Source organism: Anabrus simplex, chromosome 2, assembly GCF_040414725.1.
Source record: "Anabrus simplex isolate iqAnaSimp1 chromosome 2, ASM4041472v1, whole genome shotgun sequence".
Classification (NCBI taxonomy): Eukaryota; Metazoa; Arthropoda; class Insecta; order Orthoptera; family Tettigoniidae; genus Anabrus; species Anabrus simplex.
This window is the reverse complement of record NC_090266.1, coordinates 821,307,444-821,329,579: the sequence shown is the minus strand read 5'-3', so window position 1 is coordinate 821,329,579 and position 22,136 is coordinate 821,307,444. Positions and strand designations below refer to the sequence as shown.

The following is a 22,136-nucleotide window of genomic DNA, read 5'->3' as shown; positions in this document are numbered from 1 at the left end:
TGTCTGAAAAAAAAAAAAGAGGTTCAACAGTATGAATCACAAGTAGCGATAGCCGTCTGGAGTAACCGGGTTGGTTCATAGATAAAGTTGAAATGCTATGTCACTGGCAGGGTACCGATTTTATGCTATGATACTTATGCTTCCTGTTTTCAGCATGCTTACGAATTCCCTTCCAGTCGCATGACGTCAGTAGTTGGTCAGTAGATGTGCTAGTGTCAGACGGAAGGCAAGTAAGGTTCGGCGCTGCACAGGAGCTGCAGTTCTCGAGACACACTGCGGTGTGTAAGATGGCGACCTTGGTGGGGTCGTGTGTGTGCTGTCTTAAATTTAAGTATAGTCCAGAGGAAATAGCACAACGCCACAGGAGTCAAGAAATTGATCGAATGATTGAAAAAGATAAACAAGCTTTGAGGAGACAAGTAAAATTGTTGTTACTCGGTGCGGGCGAGAGTGGAAAATCAACTTTTTTGAAGCAAATGAGGATCATTCATGGGATTAAGTTCGAACCTGAACAGATGAAGGAATACCAACATGTGATATACCAAAATATTATAAAAGGGATGAAAGTATTAGTGGATGCTAGGGCCAAGCTGAACATTCCCTGGGGAAATATTTCTAATTCCGAATTTGGTGACCAAGTTTTGAGGTTCGAGAACAGCATGACACTCGATTCGAGGCTATTTCTTCTATATGCATCACCTTTAAAGGCACTGTGGAAAGACGCTGCAATCAAGAAAGCTTTCGACCGAAGGCGCGAGTTTCAGCTGGTAAGTTGACCGTGGTGATAAAAGTATTAAAATACGTTTTTACAAAATATATCAAACTGATCACTTGAAGTTGTCCAGTGGGTGACAGCCAAATAAATTGAAGTCTGGCACTTTCCACTTCGTTTGCCATTCACTTCAGTGGTTTGTGTCTGTAATCAGTGTTCGTGTAGTATCTTTTGCCCCAACTGAAGGGGAAGTCAGTTGTGTTATTTGCCCCTCTGTGTCAGTGTTTATTTACAACTTGAAGTTTATTTCATGAATCAGCGCGCGAACTGTTGGCCGACGAGTATTTGAATGGTCCTAACCATAAAGGTTATGTTTAGTCTACGTTGTCTGTATAGCGATATTAATTTCTTTTTCACTACTTACCTAAAGAGTGATTCAAAGTGACTTGTGTGATGTATGTGCCCCAATTTGATTGATATATGCAAGCGTGAGCTTCAGAGATTTTACTGTGCATTTTGTTGTGATTGATAATTTTAAAGTCTGTCATTTATTATATTCTATTTTAAACCTCAGTTTCTTTTGATAGATGTAGGCTAATTTATGAAAATGAGGCATGTATGTGACCTGCTGTTGGGCCTATGGGGGTTAGGATTGAGGAAAGCTATTATTTTTACCAGACTGTTGATATGGTGATCATAGCCATGGAATCGTCAGTTCATGTGAAATATGAACAACAGCTTCTGGTATATGACTTTCCTTGTTAAACATCTTGCATGCATTGGCTGGGCTACGAACCCATTTTTAGGTAAATCCATGTATGTTTCACATGTCGAATAGCGGCATATACTGTTCACCTTCTCTAATGCACTAGGTTGAATACAGCATTGATTTTGGAAATAATTGTTTGTGGGAGTTTGTGCTGAAGTCGTGACCTTTATCATGGTTGGGTTTGTTAAATTTATGAGTTCCCGTGTAAAGAATTTAGATTATATTTTGTGTCTATTTTCCCCTTCACTCATGTTCATGCAAATAACTGCAGCAAATTTGAATGAGCTACGTACTTAATCTCTTCAACTACAATTGACTTTTTGTTGACATGAGTGCCAGTGGAATTCGTAAATATACTGACTCAAATCTTTCACATTTTAGCACTCTGAAATGTAAACTGTCTATGTGAGGATTTGATCCCTCAATTCAAAAAGTGTAATTCCTTACTGATAAATTTCTAGTCTAGGGCCTACTAATATTGAAAGTTAAAGGATATGTTCTTTGAAATACAAAAGATTGTATTCATGTATCCCACTTTTATTGTTCTATATGTTGATAAGAAGCATATTGCAAGATTAATTCAAATTATTTTTTTACCATACATTGTGATACTGTATATGGTTGGATATTGATTCTAAAAGATAAACTTTTTACTGTATAGGCTATATATTATTCTGATATGACTAGTTTGACTCTAAATACACTTGTTTGCTCTTTTCTGTATGTGATTTTGTAAAATTAAGTCATATATAGGAGGAGTAGCTGTAGTACCCATCGTTGACAGGACAGTCGCTTAGCACGTATATGATGATATTTTTGTCCACCCCTCACATTGTCCCTCAGATTGTGAGGCACATAAGTGGGCAGATGAGAGACCAGTTTCTCACTTTCCACGAACTGGCATTCTAACAGTGCTAATTTCCAGAGCTGGAATGACCCAGCCACAGATGGCCGTGAACATGGCTCAGCCATTTTCTGTTACGTGTGTACATTTCTCACTCATATCAGTGCCTCAGAGCAGGAATCACATCCAGGCAAGCTTTTCTACTCGGGACGGAGCAATAATCCCATCTATCGGAGATGAGTGGCAGCAAAACATGTCAGAACAAACATGGTCAATGTAATGTTGTTATTCAATTTTATGGACTTTTGATATTGTACGACTTCACATTTAATTTTCTTCTGACTCTGTGATACTAGAACTTTTTTTTTGCTTTACGTCGCACCAACACAGATATGTCTCATGGCAACGACGGGATAGGAAAGGCCTAGGAAGTGGAAGGAAGCAGCTGTACCTTAAGGCCACGGCCGCTTCATTCCCACTCTTAGCCCTTCCCCGTCCCATCGTCTTCAAGCGATTGTCCCTTTATTATTATAATAATAATAATAATTATTATTATTATTATTATTATTATTATTATTATTTTCATTTTGATAGTCATATTTACAATGTTCCTTGTCAAAATGGTCTGATGCCCACATGGTTTTTCACCTTAAGACAATCGCAACAAAAACCACCGCAATCGCCAGTTAACATGATTGAACAATATTTCTATGTTAGCAATGCTCGTTGTTGATATGGACTAAGTAACAAAAGTCTGAATTCATTAATTCTATTATAGTCGGTATGGTAAAACTGTACAGGACATAAATTATTGGCTGTTGTAATCTGTATAACCTTTGTTATGTATTATTTATAGATAGGACAACTAATAACATAGATATTTGAGATTAATATTTTAGGCCTTCCTAAACTACCATGTTACCCAGCGTGAATAGAATTATTTATAGGCTAGACTGTAATGCTTTATTCCCAGGTTATTCATATCGAATTTCATTAAACTCGTGTTTCCTCATTTTCTCATGTCTTGGCACTGACTTGAACTAAGCAACTAAATCTAATTTCATGAATAGGTAAAACTGTACGACATGAAATGATCGGAAATTGTGTTCTGTATAGCTTTTATTATGTAGTATTTATCGATAGCTCCACTAATAATATAGATATTTTAGATTGAAATTTTAGGCCCTCCTCGAAACTACCATATCACCCTGCCTGAATAAAATTATTTATAGCCTTGAGTGTAATGCCTTATTCCCCGACTTCACATACCGATTTTCACTGAATTCTATTCTGCAATTTTCTCGTGATGCGCGTACATCTCCTTGGAGAGGCTCTTTGCTAAGCATCCCGGAGATCTTAGATAAATGTTTTTTTGTCACTAGCCAGGACGTGTGCTGACCAATAAACAAAGAGCACTTCAGTAATGGTTGGTAGCATTTAGCAGGTGAATTCTTGCCAACAACGAGAGAGGATCATCCCTTAAAAAAGGCCGCATGCTGTCATGATGATAGCTGTTGAAACAGCACTGAAGTTATGCTGAGAATCAAAACTAATCTCATTGATGACATGTGTATATTAGTCTCATGTGGTTTGCACAACACTTTCTTCAGGTGTATTACTTGGATTTCTTGGCCAGGTTTTTTCTTCTTCGTCTTCGTTTTGGCTCATGACTGAGGCATCGTGACTATCATAAAATTCAGCTGTCTAGCTGATGAACCATACTCCAATTAAAAATACTCCACCATTCTTCCCTATCTAAAGCTTTCAATGTGGTTACTCTGAGAGAAATCTGTAGGGGGCCGTTCACCATGTCAGTCCATCGTGTTGATACTCGTCCTCGTCTGGTTCCATGGACTTTGCCCTCAACAATCAAATTTTGAAGACTACCGTCTTGGCGCATTATATGTCCAAAGTAGCGTACAGTCCGCTGTGAGACCTTACACTATAGACAAACTTTTATCTGAAGTTGGTTCAGGATTGATGTGTTCGTGTGATGAGCTGTCCCAAGGAATCCTCAACATTTTCCTCCAGCACCACATTTCAAAGCCTTCTATCCATTCACGATCATGTTTGAGGATGGTCCACATCTCTGTGCCATACAAGAAGACTGAGAAGACTAGAGATTCAACGAGCTTCTTTTTTGTATTGATGGTGATGTTATTATTCTTTCCAGATCTTCTGCAGACAGATCATTGCTACCTTTGCTATTTCAATTCTTTGATTTATTTCATCTTTGGAACCACCAGAATTGGATAGTAAGGAGCCTAGATATACATACTGATGTACAACTTCACAACCTCCAATCTGTTGGATATATGGACTGTTGTTGTTCTTACGATGAACAATCATGACTTTGGTTTTCTGTCGATGTAGGCAAAATCCAATTTCAAGGCTTGCTTCCTCCACTCTCTTGATCAGCTCTGTCAACTGATCTTCAGGCGATGCTATCAAGGTGGTGTCATCAGCAAATCTCAAGTTGTTGATCTTGCATCCCCTAATGAAAAATCCTTTGTCCCAATCATCTAATGCAGCTCTCATTGAATATTCACCATAGAGATTGAAAAGTAACGGTGACAGGATGCATGCCTGGCGGACTCCAGCCCTCATACGAAACTGCTTTGACTGTTTGTTTTGAATCTTCACAGTGGCTGTATTTTCCTTATACAAGGACTTGAGGAGATCAATCAAATGGAGTGGCAAACCCATGTCATCTAAAATTTTCCAAAGGTGGTTCCATTTGATGGTATCAAAGGCCTTTTGGTAGTCAATAAATCACAGGTATACCGGAACATTCAATTCTCTAGCCTTTTCTATGATTTGTCTTAGGCTTAAGATCTGTTTTCGAGTGCCTTTTCCTTTCATGAATCCAGTCTGGACTTCAGGAATTTGATACTAGAGTATCAATGCCCGGAGTCTCTTATGCAGGATATGAAGCATAACTTTACTGGCATGTGAAATCAAAGCAATTAAGCGATAATTTCCACATTTTTTCCTCGACTCTTTCTTGTGGATTGGGACAAAGATTGACTGTACCCATTCCTTGGGCCAGCTTCTAGACTGCCATATTGTTTGGCAGATTTTAAACAACATTTCAATTCCAGCATCGCCTATAGCTTTCAAGACTTCTGCACTTATTCCATCAGGTCCATACGCTTTTCCAGTTCTCAGCATTTTCAAAGCCATTTCTACTTCATCTCGGAGGATGTTAGGTTCAGGATCTGTCTTTTTATCTGTCTTCACTTGGTCTTGTGCATTGCATTGTTCACTGTACAGATTCTGGCAGTACAATCTCCATGTTTCTAGAACATTCTCTATATCCACATCATCACCACCCTGTGGGTTCTCTACAGTCCAGGAATATGGCTTGAAATCTCGAGTGATTATTCTAATTTTGTCAAAAAGATCCTTGCTGTGGTTTTGATTTGCATGGTCTTCAGTCTCAGAACAAATGTTACTAAGAAATTTATTCTTATCTCTTCTACAAGAAGACTGAATCCTTCGATCAAGTTCAAGCATTTGCTCTCTTTTTTTGCTTAGCCTAGTGTTAATGCCAGATTTTTTTAAGGCACCTTCTTCTGCAAGCTGAAGGGTCAAGTCAGAGATCTGCTGTTGTCTTCTAGTATTTGGTACTCTAGATTCATTCAAAGAGGACTCTATCCAGTTTTTAGCTGATTATACCAGATAACTCCTTAATTGAGATCTTCCAAGCCGAACAAGTTAGCCATGCAGTTTTGGTCACACAGCTTGGTTTTGGGTGATGGTGGGTTGGAACCCAAGTGTCAACAAACAGCCCTGAATATTGCTTTCTGTGGTTTCCCATTTTCACACGACTGTTCCATAATTAAGGCCACAGTCTCTTCCTTCTCAGTCCTTGCCCTTTCCTTTCCCATCGTTGCCATTAGACTTGTCAGTGTTGGTGCAATGTAAAGCAAAGAAATAAAAGATGATTATACCTCCCAAGCTGAGCAAACCCCATTCCAACCCTCAGAATGGGATTAAAGTCCTTGATGAAGCTGAAAATTGAACCAGAGGTCTCTACAAGAACACTGATGCATTCATTTCCTCCCTTTGAAGTGGAGCTGGAATTTTATCTGGCATACATTTAATCTGTTTTGAGCATATTATAATCTTCCAGGTAGTGCTGAATTTTTGCTGTGTAGATTTGTTATAGCAGTAATCTAAAATTTTCTCAAACTTCTACCTAATTCCAATATTGTCTGTGGCTCTGATAGTCAAATACTCTTTTTATTAGTAAATAGCAATGTTAAGCAAATAAAAGAATAATAGTTGTTTTATTTTTTATAGTGAGGTGTTCATTCTGTGTAAATTATTGCTGTAGATTGGCTACTTTATTATATTATTATTATATTTGCCTTTATTTGTAGTGGCGAAGTTAGGACTCATGGTCCTCTCTTACACTTAACCACACTTCATTAACATAGTACATCTGAGAGCAATATTCATAATCTTATCTTAAAACTACCATTACAAACTAGAAACAAAATATGAAACAAAATAACATAAACTCTATAAATATTCTTAGTCATGTCTTAAACTATCGTTACAAATTAAAAGTTGATTGACACTAAATACCCTAAGCACAGTAAACGTACATTCATACACACATTCACTCTGCCAGATTCATTCAGCCTGGCGGCACACATCGAGGAGATGCTCACGGCAAGACAACTTGAAGGAATTTAAGGATTGTATGGCTCTAATGTTGTGGGGGAGAGAATTCCATATTCTAGCTCCATTTGCAACAAAGGAACGGCTGAATGCTGCTGACCTGCTGAGAGGGATAGCAAGTGTACTGCCAGAGCGTGTGTTATGCTGGTGGAAAGAGGATAGGAAATTGAGTTGTGAAGATAAGTAGTATGGGATATTCTCTTTTAATACTCGAAAGATTAATACTGCCATGTGGAGGTTTCTATATTGTTCAAATTTTAGAAGGGAAAGTTGTCGATAATAAGGGGTAACATGAACATCATAGCGTAGGGAAAAGATAAATCTAATACACGAATTCATAGCACGTTGTAATCGGTTTAGTTGTTCTCTCGTGGCATCAATTAGTACTATGTCACAGTAGGAAAATATATATTACTTTCTGTAATACATTTGTTTATTTTTAAGCATTTGTTTCCAAGATGTTAAATCACCTGTCAGTCTTCCTTCTGATTTTATCTGTAATTTAGTCTATATATAAGCCAAGTAATTGCTGTGGAGGAAAACACAAACTTCATGTGGTATTAGCAGGTGAATTTCAATACTGTAGGCTATTACTGTTCTGGTCCCTACATAGTTGGAAACTAGCTGTGTATGTAGCAAAGGCTACACATTGTTGCTTATCCATAAAACTGTCCTTCACAATTTTCCAGCTTTACAGCTAAAGAAAAATAATTTAAAACATTTGCTAGTAGTCACATGGACAGTAATCACTTACCTGAGCATCATACTGTTGCTTCAGCTTAGACCACTTCAAAACTTTAGTAGTAATTATTGCCTGTATTAGCACTCGGGGTCCAGCATTGGCGTTGTACAACATTTGCTTTTATCCAAGGGTGGGAACCATTAGTCACTCAAAACTTTATACCTTGTGGAATGCATGATATTCCTTTTGGGAGACTTAAGTAGGCCCCTACCATATTGTTTTCATTGTTCCAAAATGTTATCTTTCTGATATTTTCTTTCAATTTAACGTCTTTTGACTTGTCACTTGAATTCTTGTGGTACTTATTTCACCTTCCTTTGAGATAAAGCTACTTAGTTATTTTGTACTGTTGTAGTGATATTGGTTTCTTTCTGTGAATTTATCAGTGTTATGTCTGGGGTAGATTTCTTGTGTACTGCAAAGCTGGTTCATACATTTGAAAGATTGCTAAAGCATTGAAAGGTGGAAGGGTGAAGGCCAAGACCAGCCTGGAGACACTTAGCAGGGAATATTAATCGATGAAGTACTTTGACAGATATTGCACTACCGAGCGAGAGGCTGCGTTTTTTGAGACACGTAGCTGTCGGCTTGCATTCAGGAAATAGTATGTTCAAACCCCAATGTTGGCAGCCTTGAAGATGGTTTTCCGTGGTTTCCCATTTTCACACCCGTTAAATTCTGGGGGCTGTACCTTAAGTGTCACCACGGTTGGTTCCGTTCTGCTCCTAGCCCTTTTGTATCCCATTGTTACCATAGGATCTACTTATGTCTGTACATGTGAAGCAAATTAAAAGAAAAAAAGAAAGGTATTGCACTCTTTCCTAACCTGTAAATTAATTATTACTTTTGTCTTGAAGAGAAATGCCTTATGCAAAGCCCAGCTTATCTTGAAGTGTCTTGAAGTTCATCTCTCTATTACCATATTACAATCCTTCCAGCTTGTTTCCTCTTTCGTCTTCATTCTTCCACCAAGTTTTAATGCTAGAGACCTTGACAGAATGGATTTGTTATGTTAACCCACTTTTATAGCCTAACATGCTGATTTCAAACTTTGTAGCATGATTGGGGAACTTTACTGTTTATGGATCCAAGATCTGAATACTAGGATTTTCCAAATTTGCACCGGGTATTCTAACGTCCTACTTTTTTCTTGTGCCTTTGTTCTGTCTGTATATTACATCCTATAAATTTCCTTTTGCATGAATATCTTTCTCTTTTTGCTCAGAAAGTTTACTGAGGCATTCTAATTTTTATGACTGTAGACAGTCTAAATAAATAAGGGAGTTGGTTGTGCTGTTAGGGTCGTGCAGCTGTGAGCTTGCATTCGGGAGACAGTGGGTTTGAATCCCTCTGAGACAGCCGTGAAGATGGTTCTCCGTGTTTTTCCCATTTTCACTCCAGGCAAATGCTGGGGCTGTACCTTTAAGGTCAAGGCCACTTCCTTCCCATTCCTAGCACTTTCTTTTCCCATTGTCGCCATATGACCTATCAGTATTGGTGCAACGTAAACCTAATTGAAAAAAAAAAGCCTAAATTATGAAGTCGCATAGTCTCGACTGGTTTTGCAATAAATTCAACAACAGCTTGTTAAATTGCATGAAAGGATTGGGAATAACCTGTCTTGTCTTCGTGGTGGTAAATGTGTTTAATATAATTATGATATGAAAGAATGCTGAAAGATTTCTATATTTCATTTCTATGTGTTGTCCTCCACAGGGAACATAGCACTTGCTCATGACATTGACAGAAGCATTTTTTTATGAGAAGAGAATCATGGTTTTAGTCCAAGAAATTGTGCCAGATTTTACATCGAACCATTCAGAATAATATGATGCCTCACGAGTTGCCTTCTTTATAGTTGGAAAGTTATGGTGTTGTTTAAGTTGCAAGAAATGTTTCGTGTAATATGAAAATTTTAGCTGCAAACTAAAATTGCATTGCTTGCTGACAACGTTGTTCTAATTTATTTTAAACACGTGATAGAGTTCTCTTAAGGAATATGTTTTGTAATTGCTTACTGAAATCTCCACCCAAAAATTTCAAAGTGTGCTGGGCTGAGTGGCTCATAGAGTTGAGGCACTGCCCTTTTGACCCAAATTTGGCAGGTTCAATCCTGGCTCAGTCTGGTGCTATTTGAAGGTGCTCAAATACGTCAGCTTCGTGTCGATAGATTTACTCGCACAGAAAAGAAATCCTGCGGGACTAAATTCTAGCTCCTGAGCATCTACGAGAAACCTTAACAATAGTTAGCGGGACATATGCTAGTAAAATTATTAATGTAAATTTCCAAGCTTCAGTTTGGAGGTCATTCTGCCTTTTGACATTTTAAGTTCTTTTTTAATGCCAGTACTATGTCGTCCTTAAAATTTGAAAATGGATGGTATAGAAAATTGAACTCAATAAATATTGAGAAGAGGGTGTTGTATTAATGAAACATTTCTTGCTTAAAGTGTATTATGAAATGGATTCCATAAGTGGCCATAACTTGCCATGTATGGTAGTTAGCCATGTATATCTTGCAACCTATTACTTCTTGAACGGATGTTGTATTTGAGTAGTGTAATGAGAACAACATTATATGTATCTTGCAAACTATTTCTTCTTGAATGAATGTTGTATTTGAGTAGTGTAATGAGAACAACATTATATGTATAAACGGCTACGGTGACTAACTCATCGATGTCCACCCCAAGCCACTGCACATACAAAATTTGGAATGTGTACTTCTTATATGGCATAGGCAAGGAATAAAGGATGATTTGTGGAAATGTACGCCATAAAGAAGTGTTGTATTAATGAATTACTAAATTACTAAATAATATGCATGTCTCAGGAGTCACCAAGGTTAGAGGTGTGATATTCAGCATATAAACTCATTAAAAATAAACAAAATGTTCCTGAGTACTTCTCAAAATTTAACCCTTACAGAAATGAAAAAGGTGTTTTTACGTCTAAATTATTTGATAGATAATGAATATTTAAAAAAAGAAAAAAAGTAAACTTCAACAATGATACTTCTGCATATGATAAACACCCAAGATTTTGCGAGGCCCTGATCTTGTTCGGTTAGGTGTGGATTTTATTTGATCTGTTCTTTTGGCTAGCAGTTCATCACATTTGAGTCTAAAAGTGTCCTTCATGCAGCAAAATGTATTGAATAGGAAAAGCACTCTAATGTTGTTTCTTGGGTTATGAAAGTTTGATCTATTTATCAAACATCTATATTGCTATGTTCCTTAATTTATTTGTAAAACAATAATTGATTTAGAGAAGAAAATGAGGCAGCAACTGAGGGCAAAGGGAGATCATGTGCCAAGTAGGGTATACACAGTATACCGTGCAGCTGTTAAGTAATTATACACTCTGGGACTGTCATCTAGGAAATGTTTCACAACCTTTCCAATAAGCGTACCCCCTCATTCCTCCAACATTTATGAAGTGCCACCAGAGTAAATATAAGTATAACAAGAAGCTAATTTTAAGGTATAACTGCCATTATTAAAGTTACTATTGTACAATCATCAACATACTTAAAAAAAAATTTGTTATGCAGAGATCAATGCAGTAAATACCAACATACTGTATGATAGTTAAACAGTATGATTCTAGTATGTTATCATACACTGGCAATACTAAGTAATTTTCAAACCAGTTTTTGGCATTGTTTAATCGTATGCTATTAGCTTACGCTAAAATGTTTTACTCCTTCAGTCCTCTCAAAGTACCTCCCCCATCCCGCAGTTGAGAAACGCTGCTCTTAAACATGGGTAATCAACGGATTGCTTTAGATAGCAGGTCTGCTCGTGACGGCTGGCTGTCAAGAAAAACAGAGCAACGGTGGTGCTTCATGTATACGGTGGCGGTACTTACAGTAACTGTATGGAGTTTATGCTACCATACAAATTTGTGTAGTCATGTTGTTGTCGTCGTTATTATTGTTATTATTATGAGTGTGGTTCCGAACAGGATGCAGATTGAAAAGTAGCTTATAACAGAGCAAGAAAATTGTTCTTGATCGTAGACAAAGGAATTTCACAATATTTCTTGATTTAAATACATTACTGGTATACATCTGTTCCATGAGACTGTAGGACTCTTGTAGCTTGTATTATATTAATATTTGATACTGTTGTTACTGTACTGGCTACTTTTAGATTGGCGAGCATGCTTCTGTGCCTAAATCTTTGTTAATGAAAACAGTTGTTTGCACAAAGAGGTGGATATGAAAATTATTAACATATTTGCATAAGTTTATGCAATCTAAGGAATCTCTCCTGTCAAAAGTGAACGTAAAATACAGTCAAACTGGGTGCTTGCTTAAATTTATCTTTCATTTCAGTATCATACTGTAACTTGATTAGTTCTAGGTTTGGTACACATGACTTCGCAAACTTGCCCTCTGCTCCTCACTCAGCTGCTGTCACCCCTTCCAAAGCTTTGAGCAGGCTGGCTCTGAAGGTATTTTACTCTGTGTTGACATTACCTGTTTAGAGGAAGCCACCATCTCTTATTCACTCCAGCTCAGAAAATTGTCATATTGTTCTAAGGTCACTAAGCGAGTTGTCCATGCGGTTTGGGTAACGTAGCTGTCGGACCTACATGTAGGAGATAGTGGGTTTGAACCCCACTGTTGACTGCCCCAAAGATAGTTTTCCATAGTTACCCATTTTTCACACCAGGCATATTCTGTATCTTGATTAAGGCCAGAGTTGCTTCCTTCATAGTCCTATCCCTTCATTGCCATAAGACCTCCCTGTGTTGATGTGATGTAAATCAAATGGTTAAAAAATATCTCTTGCCATTGATGCTTTCACAGCCCGTACTTATAGACATGATATAGGCTTTTGGGCTTATGCCTTATCAAGAAAATTAAGGTGAAATTCTTTACGTTTTGCAGAGAACTTTGCTTTGCGTCATCAGAAGAAAATCTCAACTATCCAAGAGAAAGGCTTATCAGGCAATGAGCTTTGAATTTAGATGTTATAAAAGAAGTGGAAATGGTACATTCATTTGTCACCAGATGGCTCCCCAGACATAGTATGACATTGACACAAGCCCGGAATGAAACATCTGGTGATGAGAAATGTACAAATTTGGAAAACACCGAAATGAAATAATAATAATAGTGAAGGGACAGGGAAGGGAACTACCTACGTAAATCCTTAATGGCTGGCAACCAGGTATTACTTAATTGATAGCCAGGGTCCCTGTTGAAATTGTTAGGATTTCTATGTATTTCCACAGCTTCCCATATAATCCTGGACCTGTATGCAGTGGTAAAATAGCTTAACCTGAATCCGCCCAGCGTGCCATATATGGCACGGCAAACTACACAGTCTTCTTGGACTCTTATTATTGAAACCGCGCGCACTGTATTGTATACTACGGTATTGTCGTGCTCATAGAAGTCCCGCCTAACATCTTACGTGGCTTGGTTTTAGTATATTGTGGTCATTTGTGTGGTATAGCTTCATAAAAGAAAGACTTGTTTTCACGAGTGCCAGTTATGGCTGCACGTTTGAAGTACGTAATTCCTGTTTCCTTCTATAGTTATATATATGGACCCTATTGCGCAAGATTTTTCTCTAAGGTGCTTATTTGTATGGGGATTAGCTTAGGCATGTCTTGGCGATGATTGGTGTCCTTTCATTTGAAGTAGAAACTTGGTGGTACTTATCTGGCACGCTGGGCGGAAGTGCTGTCTTTCTGACCGGCACAACTCAGCCTATAATTGTTATATTTCTTATGTTACTTTCCGTTCATTTCATTCTTCATTATCAACGTAGCAATGCATAATAGTGTTGGCTAATAATTATATGGTTAAATTAAACCATTTTTAATCACACAGAGTAAAATTTTCACATAAAATTGACACTTCACTGCGGTTTTCTTCTTTAAATGTATCTCTTATGCAGTTATTCGTCCTGTCTTTTCATGTGCTTCACATTTATGGGTTCGTACATTTTTCTAGGGGAATTTCACTACAGGAAGTACTCGACTTGTTGGAAAATGATGAAATTTCCGACGTAGAAAATGTATTCATCGAGCCTCCAGACGCTGCAGTTTTGTCGGACGAAGACAGCGGGAATGAAGATGGAGGTGGCTTCGCTGACAATTTACCTGGTAGCCAGCTTCTAGCGAACGCAGAATTAGTGACCCGTGAAACTCCAACTGACTATCAAGACTTTCAAGAGGTGCCTGTTGAAGTGGATCAAGCTGAGTTGGTACAAGTAAGACCCAGAAAGGTACATCGAATTCCTGCAAAATGGGAAAAGCGAAACCTTATCGCACGTTCAGGAATATTCCCCAACAGTGACTTCACCGAACTTCGAGAAAAATCGTGCGTTGAACTGTTCGAGTCAATTTTTACAGATGACATTTTTGATCACTTAGTTTCTGAATCTAACAAATATGCCAGCTTTTTGAACTGTCCTTCCCCCAATATTACTAGGCAAGAAATGAAAGTTTTCATTGCAATTTTGATTTTATCTGGATACAATACCGTTCCATCGAAGAGATCATATTGGGAGGACGCGTGTGATGTACACCATTCTGTGGTGGCAAGTGCTATGCGGCGAAACAGGTTTCTTGAAATTTGCCGTTTCATTCACTGTGCTGATAACACGAAACCAAATTTCAACGACAAAATGTGGAAGCTGACACCTCTGATTGACCTTCTACGTGCCCGTTTCATGGAAAACTTTCGAGCTGAGGAGCACTTGTCATATGATGAGTGTATGGTGCCATATTTCGGGAGGCATTCCTGCAAACAATTTATAAGAGGAAAACCCATTCGTTTTGGTTTCAAGGTATGGTGTCTAAACACTCGTCATGGATATCTTGTAGATTTTGAAGTATACCAAGGAAAAAATCCTAAAGCTAATGCCCAGTATGAAGCAGAATTTGGGAAGTGCGCAGCCCCCCTTGTAACAATGCTGGATAATCTTCGACCAGACCTGAAAAATTTGCCCATCAAATTATACTTCGACAATCTCTTCACTGGAATGGGATTGCTAACACATCTTGGTGCACGGGGATATGGTGCTACAGGCACACTTCGAGAAAATCGCATTCCGAAGGATTGTAATCTGAAATCTTCCGCTACCATGAAGAAGGAAAAGCGGGGTACATATGATTACCTAAAGAGCTTGGAGGAAGGTGTTCAGGTTTGCCGTTGGGTGGATAATTCAGTAGTAACCGTAGCATCTACATGCTATGGAGTGCACCCTGAAAAACATGTATCTCGTTATGTGAAAGAAAAAGGACAGACTAGAGGTGGAAAAGTCAGAGTGTCTCAGCCATACATGATTTCTCAGTACAATGTGGGTATGGGAGGTACTGATCGTATGGGTCGTAACTTGACAGATGTGCGAATCGGAATACGAGGGAAAAAATGGTCGTGGGCAATATTTGCCTGGCTCGTCGATGTAGGAATGCATAATGCATGGCAGCTGAAACACATGTCTGGAGAAGGCATTTCTCACCTTGATTTTCGACGAGCAATTGTCCAGACTTACCTCACACGCTACAAAGCTGCTCCCTTGTTCAGCAGATCTCATTGTTTTGGACATAATGCAATGCAGGAACTTCGGTACGATGGAATGCATCACTGGCCTTCTACAATTCCAGAAGCGAAGAGAAGAAGATGCGTGTTAGAAAACTGCCTTGCTAGGCCTAGAACCCAGTGTACGAAGTGCAATGTAGGTTTATGTGTAGACTGTTTTACCGATTATCATACGCGCAAAGTAAATAAGTAGTGTGTACTTGCCTTTCAGAATATCATCGTTAGTGCAGTACTTATATGAACAAGTGACTTACCTTTCTACATACCGCTGCTATAATTCTTCGTAGAGACTGATTGCCTCACGATGTAATGTAATAAGTGTTTTGGGTAGCCTGTGAGATTCTAACATTATTATTTAAAATATAAGTTCATTTCTTCATAAAATTAACAACTCAGGTCATTTACAACCCCTATAAAATCATCCCTAGTACCAACAACCAAACATCTAGGTATTTTTAATAGTTCTGGAAGGACATTATTTTTGTAATATGTGCAAATATTGAAGAAAATCTTGTATACTGATAATTTACAAAGAAGGTATTGGATGAAAGCATATCAAAATGCGGAATAACACATAAACTCCCGTATATGAAACAAAAGATAGCACTACCGCCCAGCGTGCCATATATGGCACGGGCCTTTTCTCGGAAGTTACATGCCAAATGAATAAAATGAAAGCTTTTCCGGGATCTTCACATGCACATTATCCAACGCTAAAAGTTACAACTTGATTCTCAAAAAATAAAATCTTGGGCGGATCCAGGTTAATAATGTCCTCAGGGAACAGGTGTTCAATGAGATACATGATGGAGTCAGTCAGCACTTTAGTGAACAAGGACTCCACATCGAAACTCGCCAAAAGTGCATTAGGTTGAAGGGTTATGGTTGACATCTTGTTGACAAAATACCGAGAGTCCCTGACGTATGATTCGGTACGTCCTATGTGTGGCTGAAGCAATTTGCTTAGGTATTTAGCCAGAGCATACGTAGGAGAACCTATCGCACTAACAATAGGTCTGAGGGGAACATTGTTTCTATGTATCTTAGGCAGTCCATATAATCTAGGTGGCATTGAGTCCCCCGGGGACAGATGTTTAGCCTCCTCTTTTGGAATGGAAGATTGCCTTAAGAGCTTCACGGTGACATTGGACGCACGAGTGGTAGGGTCACGTGAGCTCAGTCTGTAAACAGGCTCTGACAATATAGCGGATATCCTCTTCTTATACTCGTCATTGTCCATAACCGTTGCCACATTACCCTTATCAGTTGAGAATATGGTCAGTTCAGAATAATCTCTAAGTTCCTTCAGAGCTCTTCTCTCGTCTTTTGTTAAATTTTAGTTTTTGGGAAAAAACTCTTAGTGGGGGGTGGTAAAAATAACTGAAAAGGGGTTGAATTCTTTTTATGAGGATACTTACATCTCAAAAGCTCAAGATGATACAGTCATGAAAACTGGACTTGAATCTCCTTTAAAAATAAAGAAACGGGTATTTTTTTTTTTTTTTTAACAGAAAATTTACTTCTCATTTTTTAATGAGAATATGTATATCTCAAAATTTGTATTTGGAATATTCTTTAAAAATGAATTATAGTGAGTATGACAAAGCTATGTTAAAAAGTGACAAATAAAATCTTATATAAATGTCTCGTTAAAATTAATCATAAGATAAAAAGAAGGCACTGGTTGACAATTATTCTTATGTTGCACATTTAAAAATCACGTATTTTTTGTTTGAGGAAAATCCACTTAAGAGGGTGAAAAGAAGTGAAGAGTGTGCTGAATTCTTTGTATGAGAATACAAATAAGAAGGGGACTTAAGACAATACATCCCTAAGGGACTTTAATGGTGGGTGAGGAATGATGACCAAAACATGCATCTATATGAAACCATTTGACTTACGAAGTTAAAATTTGAAATGATATCCTAGACATTAAATAACAAAAGGGTTGAAACAAATTTAACCCCTCATAGAGTTAAATGGGGGTTAAGATCCAAAACAAATATATTCATTCCTTCCTCTGAAACTCTTTAACGTACGAAGACAGAATTGCAAATAGCAGTATGTATTTTAAATCGTAGGTGTGTAATAGGAAATATTTTTAAACGTTCCACGCCTAAAGTGTTAAATGAGTTTAGCTCTGTAAACAAAATTATTCATCCCTCACAACCGTTTGACGTACGATGTTGTAATTTTACGAGAAGGGTCTTCTTTTATGCCCTAGATTTAAAATATTGTATACTTCAAAATATTTCTCCCCTAACGGGTGTAGATGGGGGTTAATTCTCAGAAATACAATATCCATTCTTCCGAAACCGTTTGAGGCGCAAAATTAAAGGGTGGTCTTTTATGTACAAGATGTTAATGAATATTTTAAAACATTCACCACCGGGCAAGTTGGCCGTGCAGTTAGGAGCGTGCAGCTGTCAGCTCGCATCCGGGAGATAGTGGGTTCAAACCCCACTGTTGGCAGCCCTGAAAATGGTTTTCCGTGTTTTCCCATTTTCACACGAAGCAAGTGCTGGGGCTGCACCTTAATTAAGGCCATGGCCGCTTCCTTCCCATTGTTAGGCCTTTCCTGTCCCAACGTCGCCATAAGAACTATCTGTGTCGGTGCGACGTAAAGCAATTAGCAAAAAAAAAAAAAACTCTTCACCCCTTTGAAAAGTATTCATTCCTCCATTAATATTCGACGTACAAAATAAAAATTTCACGGGTCGGTCGCTTTTATATCCTAGATGTTAAATGAGATAGTGTTTAAAACATTAAGTGTTTAAAACATTAAAGTTCTTCCATATGGGTTTCAAATAATTGTTTGATAAAAAAAAAAAAATTCCCCCAAAACCGTTTGACGTATGAATTGAGGGCGTATTTTACACCCTCAGCTGACAGTGCACTCTCCAAAATGTAAAACTCTGAATAATAACTTTCAGTTTGAAAACGTAGCGAAGCAAGAGTATCTTGCTAGTAGTTCATGTATCAAATCCTCATTGTCGGAGTATTCTCCGGCAGTTACATATGCCAGACATGAGGGTGCATACTAGAGATTGGCAATGGGCCAGGAGTCTTTACCCGAACCATTACCTCATCTTAATGCAAGAGCTTCATGCTTTACTGTGGAAAATGCTGGAAACATTATGGAACACTGCTCTGCTTTTATTTTTGAGCTTGGTTTCCTAGGAGTAAGGAGTGGCACTCTCGGCCGGCCAGTGTCTCTGTCTTGTCGCCTGGCTTATTGGCTCAGACGTTTGAGGCACTGGCCTTCTGACGCGAACTTGGCAGGTTTGAACCTGGCTCAGTTAGGTGGTATTTGAAGGTGCTCAAATACGTTAGCCTCATGTCGGTAGATTTACTGGGCATGTAAAAGAACTCCTGCGGGACTAAATTCAGGCACTTTGGCATCTCCGAAAACCATAAAAGTAGTTAGTGCAACATACACCAAATAACATTATTATTATTATTATTATTATTATTATTATTATTATTATTATTATTATTATTATTATTATTATTATTTTGTCATCAGTGGATACAGAACATAAGCAATCCCAAATCCCATTCCAGGAGTGAGTGTGTGAAGAGAACTCTTTCAAGGTTATCAAATAGCACTGGAGAACAAAGAGCAGGTGGAAGCAAAACCAAATGAGAATATTTACATTTTACAAAATGTTTTCAAATATTTTGTAATATCTAAAACCACCTCTTTTCCATTTCAACTCAGTTCATTCTTAACACTTAGGTTCTTCAGTCTGCCAAAAATAATTTTGAGTGATACAGTATATTTATAAATTACCTGTAAAAGAAAACATATGGTAACAGTATTATACTTGAAAAAGAAAGAACCTTACAATTATACAAATTTTAAGTTTCAAATAGTTGAACAGTTACATTCAATGTCTGCAGTGTTTTGACATACTAGTGTACAAAGGTAGTTCCACTTTGTCCCTCAGAATACACACTGGTGTCAAATTCAGGCCTAAGGTGGTACCCAGAGAAATCAAGGACAGAGTTTCGAAGCCATGTTTACTTTTCTGTACTCTTGATTTAAGACCTTTTGAAACTGTGGAGAGGATAGCCTTCATTAACCTTGCAAACAAACTTCTCACACTGGGAATCCTGTATGGAGTTGTAACTGTTGAGGACATACTACCACCAAAATGTACAGTATCACTTCAAATCCATAACTTTGCTGACCTGGTAAAGAACAAGTTTTCACCTCGTGTAAAGTCCGACTCGTTGGCTGAATGGTTAGCGTACTGGCCTTCGGTTCAGAGGGTCCCGGGTTCGATTCCCGGCCGGGTCGGGGATTTTAAGCCTCATTGGTTAATTCCAATGGCCCGGGGGCTGGGTATTTGTGATGTCCCCAACATCCCTGCAACTCACACACCACACATAACACTATCCTCCACCACAATAACACGCAGTTACCTGCACATGGCTGATGCCGCCCACCCTCATCGGAGGGTCTGCCTTACAAGGGCTGCACTCGGCTAGAAATAGCCATACGAAATTAAAAATTAAAACCTCGTGTAAAGGAAGCTATACTTCAGAAATAGTATTATTTTGTAACAGATATGTGGCCTGATAAACAGAGATGGTATGATTATCTTACAGCTACGTCCCACCATCTACATGTCAGTTCGACCTTTCAAAAAATGTGCTTTTCACTGCTATATTTATGGAAGGCAGAGATAAATATTAGAAACCAACATGGAATGGCTTAATATTTATTGGAATGAACATGAATGGAGAATATAACCTTTGTCTCAGACCAGAGGGTGAATCTTAAATCATGATTCAGGCTAGCCTGTTCTGGCCATTGAATAAGTACCATTCTAAAGCATGTATTTGAACCAAAGAAGGTGGGATATCAACTGGATTGTGAGAGCCTTAAAGAGGTGTATTTGTCCATGGAGGCATCCAGGCGCACTGTGACTTATTTGGAGAAGAGTGATTCGGTAACAAAACTAAAATAGACTATCAACGTACAGGGACCGGGTGGAATAGCCATGTTCAAATGATCCCTTAATGATCAGTACGACGTATTCAAATGTTACTAGGCAGGGGAAAAGGAAGGATCCATAATGGACGACTAAGACTGAAAGGAGAAAATGTTTCCGCCATTTGATTCTCCTTCGCCAGCAGAAGTAGTTGCTTCCGTGGTTTCCCATTTTCACAGCAGGCAAATACTGGGCCTCTACCTTAATTAAGGCCATGGCTGCTTTCTTCCCACTTCTAGCCCTTTCCTGTCTTGTTGTCATATATCTGTGCTGGTGCGATGTAAAGTAATTTGTAAAAAAAACTGTTGTTGAAATATTCTGAGGAATCGGAAGGCATTTGTCAGGTAGGTATCTGCTTAAACAGCAAGATTAAGATGTTTGTTTTAATGTCAGAAGAGATATTTTGGAAGTTAAATGTTAAATAATAAAGCCCAAATAAGATGTGAAAGAACTAAAACTCTGAACTATATTGCTATAACTCATATGTCAAAGTTAATTTTCAGAAAATGAGACAGAAGAACCATCACAGAAAAAAAAAGTCTAATTGACCCCGTCTTTGACGAGTGGTTTCCCACTCCTGAGCGATGATGATAGCAGATATATATCTGCAGCCATTGACTTTTATATTATAGAAAAGGTGATCATTTCCTGGTGGGGAAAATATGAACATGGGTACCAAAAATTAGTGATTCTGGCCAAAAGAGTTCCTTGTATTACAGGCACCAGTACTTCCAGCAAAAGAAACATAAGTAAGGCAGACATTGTTGTACAAGAGAGAACGCCATTATCTCTGGAAGACAAGGATGGCATTCTCATTGTGCGCAGTAAAGCAGATGTCTGAGTCTGGAAGCAGTATATTTTTCTACAATTTCTCTTTGTGTTTTGGTAGATATTAGCACTGTTTTATCGTTTACGATAGTTGCAACATATTTATTAATATAGAAACAGAATTTTAGGACTTATAAAGGCAATATAATTTTATTTCTTTTATTTGTGGACAATGTGCAGTGTCAATATTATCTTTGTTTCTTTCAGCAGGTTTGTTTATAAATATAGATATGTAGGTTTTATATATTTACAGTATGTGAAAAGCTGCAAAGATAAATACTAATTTTGTTTGTTTGTTTATAATGTCAAATTTAATTCACTTTTAAGAAAAGTGTGGTAGAATTACTACCTTCCTTTGTTATGTTATTTTGTATTCTTGTTGCTCTATGAAACATATTTTTGCTTAAATGATAGCTGCAACATATTGAGCATAATATATATTTGTCAGAATGCAAGTACATTCACTTGTTTTAGATGTTTGTATATAATTACTGTTGCGAATAATAATATGACTCCCTGAGGGTGGGGGACGCAGACGAAGAATACACCCACGGTATCCCCTGCCTGTCGTAAGAGCAGACTAAAAGAGGCGACCAAGGGATGGTCAAAATAGAACCATGATACTACTTTAAATTGGTACCATCACGCAGGGAACACCGTAAATTTCTCTTACTTGTGCGTAGTACCACTATGTTAGGTATAAAATAGGTTTGTGATTAGTAGCGACAGTGTGTGGCTCAGGATGCAGTACCTGTGATTCGTACCCTTATATGAGCGACACCATGGTTCTGCCTTGCCTCTGCTTAGTACCCACTATGCGATGAACACTACGGGATAGTGCGCTTCCCTGTGCTTAGTCCACTTATGTGAGGAACACCGTAGGTTTGTGTTGCCTGTGAATAGCGCCACAATGTGCGAAACACCATACGTCTGTATTTTGTGAATTTCATTACCTATGGATAGTACCATGGAACACCACGAGTCTACG

At 38.1% G+C, this 22,136-nt stretch overlaps 1 protein-coding gene across 1 annotated transcript in view; it reads left to right on the top strand.

Annotated features, from left to right (window-relative positions):
• Positions 1-236: 236 nt before the first annotated feature.
• Positions 237-22,136, top strand: part of cta (Guanine nucleotide-binding protein subunit alpha cta) — an 80,591-nt gene continuing 58,691 nt past the window's right edge. Inside the window, exon 1 of the mRNA XM_067139461.2 lies at positions 237-767. Within this exon, the coding sequence (XP_066995562.1) occupies positions 288-767 (480 nt within the window). The 5' untranslated portion in view covers positions 237-287. The remainder of the gene's footprint in view (positions 768-22,136) is intronic.